The sequence below is a fragment of the Mesoplodon densirostris genome, chromosome 2 (assembly GCF_025265405.1).
Source record: "Mesoplodon densirostris isolate mMesDen1 chromosome 2, mMesDen1 primary haplotype, whole genome shotgun sequence".
Lineage (NCBI taxonomy): Eukaryota > Metazoa > Chordata > Mammalia > Artiodactyla > Ziphiidae > Mesoplodon > Mesoplodon densirostris.
Window position 1 is genome coordinate 172,263,975 of NC_082662.1, and position 6,157 is coordinate 172,270,131.

The window sequence follows — 6,157 nt, forward strand, 5'->3', positions numbered from 1 at the left end:
ATGGGTAAAACCTGTCTCACTTCTAAAAGTGTAAGCCACGTGCAAGTGTCAGTACTTCCTACTTAATAACAAATAACTAGCAAACCGTCCTCACCCCTGGTCTCAGAACACCCGGCTACTGACCACACGACAGAGACTTGAGCACCCGTGCACGTCTGCCCACCGTCTCCTGCCCACCCCGGTCCAGCCCGCTTGTCCTGGCTTTTTCCAGGTGTGGCCACGGCCACCTGCCCCAAGCAGGGGTGATGGCTGCCCCGAATGCAGCAAGGGGTTGGGGGGAAGCATTTGTTAACACAGCGCATCTGGGGGCCCACAGATGGTAACGTGAACCAGTATGGGTGGAGTGCAGAGAAGTAGAGAAGGCAAATCCCTCAAACAAGCACACGGGAGCCCCAACACCCGTCATGGCCTGGGAGCTTCACAGCTGCTTTGTTCTCTCTCACGGCAGAGCAAACGTGGCCCAGCACCCACGAGACCCTCCTGACCACGTGGAAGATCGTGGCGTTCACGGCCACCAGCGTGCTGCTAGTGCTGTTGCTTGTCATCCTGGCCAGGATGTTCCAGACCAAGTTCAAGGCCCACTTTCCCCCCAGGTCAGTGCAGCCCATGGCCGCCCTGGGTCAGGCTCAGTGCAGCCACCTTGGGCAGCAAGGAGAAAGGATGGTCAGCCTTGATGAGTGCAGAGTTGAGCTTCTAAGGGGGAATAGGGGAGAAAGCAAAAAACACTCGCCTGGGAGGTTTTGGGGTGTCTGGGGTCAGAACACCAAGCTGGAGACAGACTCACTTCCCTCTTTCCGCCCCCCCCCAACCCGTGAGCCCCTGTCTCCCTCCTTCCCTGGATAAATATTCTCGAGGCAGGCATTGTAGGGGGTGCAGAGAAGGCGAGCACGGTCAGGGCTGCACACCCTGCACCTCCCACCCACAGGGGTCCCCCCATTGCCCACTCTGTGCCTGCAGCTCTAGAGTTACGTACCTTGGAGCTTCCAGGCCACAAGGAGGATAAGAAATACACAGAAGTAATTAGGGACAAGATCCAAGGTGCGTGACCCAACAGAGGTGCAAAACCGGTGTGCAAAACCATGGCAAGTCTCAGGAAGGAGAAAAGGCTCTGGATGGGGAGCCAGGACAGGGCTGGTGAGCTTCGGCCTCCAAGTAGGGTCTGAGCTTTCGGAGTGGGACCTGTGGGCGGGCGGGGGTTGTGGGGGGTGGGTCTCCATCCTTCTCGGCTGCACAGGTGAGCTTGGGTCAGTGTCTTCATCCTCCCTGTCGTCATCACCAGAGACGAGCTTGTCAAAGTCCCTCAGAGGTGGTCTGGTCCTCTCAGTGCCCAGGGCAGCCTGTGGCCCTGCCCCTCCGATGCTGGCCCCTTGCCCGGAACCGAGCACACCAGCGCCCTTTGTAACCAGGAGCCACCCAGCACTGCTGCTGGCAGGTCACCGTTCCTGGAAGAAGAAGTCATTTAGAAAGCACAGGGATGGGCTTCCCTGGTGGCGCAGTGGCTGGGAATCCACCTGCCAATTCAGGGGACGCAGGTTCGAGCCCCGGTCCGGGAGGATGCCGCATGCTGCAGAGCAACTAAACCCGTGCGCCCTATAGCCCGTGCTCTGCAACAGGAGGGGCCACCGCAATGAAGAGCCGGCGCGCCACAGCGGAGAGTAGCCCTGGCTCGCCACAACTATAGAAAGCCCGCACGCAGCAGCGGAGGCCTGACACAGCCAAAAATAAATAAATAAATAAATTTATTTTTAAAAAAAGAAAGAAAGCACAGGGGTAAGTTTGTGAACGTGAGAAGGAAGTCAGGGCACCGAACATCATAGGATGCTAGCAGCCAGGGCTCCCAAGGGAATCAAGTATCTCCTTGGATTCCTGTGCCCATGTCAGAGTCTTCTCATTTGGGGACCTCATGCTTCAGAAAAGGGCATTTGTTTCTGACACAGGGACACACTGGCCCCCAGGGTCGCGTGTACCACGCTCCTGGCAAAGAGCATGTTGCTTAGTGGAGGAGGCAGCTCCCGGAGACTCACCGCGTCCCACTCCGCCCTCCAGGAAACTCACTATTGCCTCTCACACTCCCAGCCAGGCGCAGGGGTGGGAAGCAGGCGGGGCTGCTGGAGAAAGCACCACCCACCATTTCCCCTCAACCTCCCGCCCCCAGTGGGGAGGGAGGTTGCTCATCCCCGTAGCAATGCCCCCACCTGGCGGCAGGAGCCCCCCAACCTGCAAGCACCCCACTCTCCCAGCCGTGAAAGTGTGCTAGGTCGGGGGTGGGTGTGCACCTGCATCCACGCCAGGCCCAGAGTGTGTGGACACCATCCTGGGGCCACAGCCAAGCTCCAGCTGAGGTGACAGAATCTTCTTTCCTCTCCAGCCTGCCATCCGCTCTATCTTCACCGTTATTATTTATGGGTCAAGGGACCATGTCTTATCATTGAGCAATTAGACTATCTAAAGAAGGCCTAAGGGTTATAAGGAGAAAGCTGAACCACATATTGTGATTTATAGTACCCTGGGGTACTTGAACGTGGCCTGTAGAGCTGTTTTTCTACATAGGCTTGGGAACAAAGTTTCCAGGATAGAGACTAAATATTAAGATGTTTTAAAAATGGTCCCTAGGGAATTCCCTGGCGGTCCAGTGGTTAGGATGTGGAGCTCCCATTGCCAGGGACCCAGGTTCGATCCCTGGTTGGGGAACTAAGATCCTGCAAGCCATGCAGCACAGCCAAAAGAATTAATTAATTAATTAATTAATTAATTAATTAATAAAAAATGGTCCCTAAAACTCACTTGATTTTTTTTTTAAATCCCTCAAGTATTTATTTCCATCTTAGGTTACTCTCTAGTTGTGTGGAAACATTGATCTCAGCTATGCAAATAGATGACAAGATTCTCAAGAACAGGTCCAGGAAGGACTTTTTTACTCTAGGTCCCAGAGGTGTAGACGCTGAAGAGATGCTGATGACAGTCCGTGGGGCTGGGACCAGGCGGGAGAAGCTGCCACTGTGGGAGCTTTTGTTGGGGGAGAATGGAGAACGGAGGCGTCCGTCGGGTCGCCCTGACCCAGACAGCTTGCTGGTGAAAGGGACAGTGAGAGGTGGGGAGACCTAAGTGAGAAAGGAGGCCAGTGTGAGACCGTGGAGGCCAGGGAGGAGGGGCGCTCGGCCTGTTCCAGATCCACTAAGGAGGGCTGTGGAAGGGGAGAGAAGTTGGATTTGGAGCAAACTCTTGCTTTCCTCCCGGCTCCTGCCTTTTGGGGGGGCCCGGCTCCTGCCTTTGGGGGGGTCATGGGCCTTGCAATCTCCCCCATCTCTGGGTGGCCTTAAGGATGGTGGAGCAAGGAACCCCCCTCCAGAATCTCTAAGCAAGATGCTCCAAAAAGCCAGTGGCCCCGAGTGTCAGAGAGAGGCGTCCTGACGCTTCCTCCACCTCAAACACCAGCGTCCAGACATCTCAGTCCTCAGATTTTGGAGGCCCTGCCGCTGGCGTGCAGGGGTTCAGGGTCTATACTGCGCCCCCCCTCCCCCGCCAGCTGGGTTGTCTTCTCCTCCTAATATTTTACCTTCTGGCCACATCACTCAGCACCAGTTCCCAGCCGAGGAAATAAGGAACCAAGTTCCACTGGCCCCTTGCCACCCCGGTTCCTCCAGGGACCAGGAGCAGAGAGTGGTCACGGAGCTCGGGCTTTGGCATCAGACCCGCGGTGTGGAAGGTGCAAGGGACCGGAGGCCAAGGGCAAGGCCAGAACCACGTGTGTGCCAGCATAAGGGAACCCCCGCTCCGGACAGCACGGGCGGAGCTTAGGTTCAGGTGGCTGCTGGGTCGGGGGGCGGCCGTGAGCCCACAGATCCGGAACAGGTAGTGAGATGATGTTCAGAGTTCCTTTTTTTTTTCTGTTGTTGTTTTTCTGTCTTGACTAAAAATGAGTGATGCTTATACCGTAGCAGAAAACAAACACGAAGCATACGAAGCACAGGGGTAACTGAAAGGGGCACTTAGGGTCCACGGTTTCCCAAGCTTTTAACGGTACTGTTCCGTTTCCAACAGGCTTCCTCAGGGACGCTGCAGGGGCACATTGGGATGCTTGATTGGAATGGGCCACAGAGTCCCCTGTTCTCAGGTTTATGACCATTAAGGCCAAGGCCAGAGGTCCAATGCGGGGAAGAAGGAAGTATGAGGAGATACTGGAGCCCAGAGGCGGCAAGAGGCCAGGAGGGAAGCAGGAGAAGAAAACCTCTCCTGTCCAGAGTGTGGCCCTGGTGGACGCACCGTCTGCCGGAGGGGACCGGGCAGGGAGGCTGGATCTCCTGCACCACCTCCTCCCAGGGCCCCACAGCCCCCAGGTCCCCAGCTGCAGTGGGGGGCACTGTGGCCTCGTTCCCGGGGTGACCTGTCACCTGACAGATTAGCACCACTTTCCTCTCCACAGGGGGCCTCCCAGGAGTTCCAGCAGCGACCCCGACTTCGTGGTGGTAGACGGCGTGCCCGTCATGCTCCCGTCCTATGACGAGGCTGTGAGTGGCGGCTTGAGTGCCTTAGGCCCAGGGTACCTGTCCTCCGTGGGCCAGGTCTGCCCCTTACCCGTGGACGACCAGAGCCCCCCAGCATACCCCGGCTCAGGGGACACGGACACGGGCCCGGGGGAGTCAGGAACCCGTGACAGCGTCTCAGGCTCTTCGGAGCTGCTCCAGAGTTTGTATTCACCTCCCACGTGCCAAGGGGGCACCCGCCCCGCTTCCGACAACCCTGACCCAGCTCCCAGCACGGCGGGGGAGGTGGCATCCACCAGCCCAGGCATTGACATTGCAGATGGTAAGCATTTGCCCCGAGGCCCGGGCCACCCTTGCACCGCCCCACCCTGCTCCCAGCTCAGGGTCAAATCAATGCTCCCGTCTCACTCAGCTTAAATTGCATCTTGTTCTCCCTGCATGTAGAGGCCGTGGGCAAGGCCAGTTAGTGGAAGACATCATCATCTCACAAGTGATGAGCCCATTAACTGAAATTTCCGGAGGCCTAAAAGAGCACCAAGCCATCCAAAGTAGAAAGGCCACAGTGGGCGGAACTTGGTTTTCATAGCGTCCGTATGATCCAGGATGCTTTTCTTCTTTCTCCCTTAATTAGGCAGGACTTCTGAAAGTGGTGCTTGGGACCAAGGTAACGCACACGTGCTAAAAGGGAAGACCCAGATGCGGGCACGAGGGCCCAGCCCTGGAGAAGCTCTGGGTATATGCAGGTTATGTTTATCAGGGGTGAAGTAAAAGATGTGTATGTGCCTACTGCAAGGAAAGGCAGATTGCAGCTCATGGCAAAATAGTAAAAATGCATCAGACTAATTAGGACTGTGTTTCCCGGGGCAAGAGGGTACCAGCACCACTTTACACACGAGAACACTCATTCCAGCTCATATTGACAGTAAGTAGCAGTAACCACATGGAAACAGGGGTCCCCTGGTTCCTCATAGAGTTCCTTTTCTCCAGTACCACCCTGCCTCTCTGTACTTGAACTTGGAACCTTTTGGTTTGTATGACCATTAGGGTGCAAGGTCGAAGCCTCACAGTTTATTTTTTATGAGCTGAGTATATTTTCCAGCAAATAACGTTGTACAGAGGAGTCGGTTTATTTGCTTGTTCACTGATATGTGGAACCTAGCATTTTCTTCTTCTCACTGATTTGTAGGAACTGTAGACATTTTACTAAAGCTCACGATTCCAGATCTTTGCGGTGTCTTCCGGTGTATTAGTATAATAACCATCTCTTCTTTTACAGAGATCCCTCTAATGGAAGAAGATCCATAACTGGAAAAAGTCCTGATGATTCTGCTGCCCCTTTGGGGATGGGCACCTTGTACTTTGGAGTGAGGCCTCTGGAGGACAGAGCTTGGGGGGGATGGAGGAAGTTTTCTAATTTCTCAACATGGGGACAGTGACTCACATCGTACATCTCGGACTCAACAGTGAGGCTGTCACCAAGGGCAGTGGCAGTGCTTTTACATGAAACTTGAGGATTTGCCAAGACCAGTGAGGAACAGAAAGGATGAGGGGAGACCCTGTGTGGTCCTGGATGAAGGTGTTAAGTGCATCTTGGGCTGTGGAACATGGGACAGACGGTTCCACGCATATCCCACCAAATCCCACATCCCGCTGACTTACGAGTACTACCCGCC

At 55.3% G+C, this 6,157-nt stretch overlaps 1 protein-coding gene across 1 annotated transcript in view; it reads left to right on the top strand.

The window, feature by feature from the left end:
- The window catches only part of SUSD4 (sushi domain containing 4), a 133,322-nt gene extending 127,533 nt beyond the window's left edge, over positions 1 to 5,789 (top strand). The window contains exons 8-10 of the mRNA XM_060088643.1: positions 449 to 593; positions 4,424 to 4,806; positions 5,761 to 5,789. Of these exons, the coding sequence (XP_059944626.1) occupies positions 449 to 593; positions 4,424 to 4,806; positions 5,761 to 5,789 (557 nt within the window). The remainder of the gene's footprint in view (positions 1 to 448; positions 594 to 4,423; positions 4,807 to 5,760) is intronic.
- Positions 5,790 to 6,157: the final 368 nt, after the last annotated feature.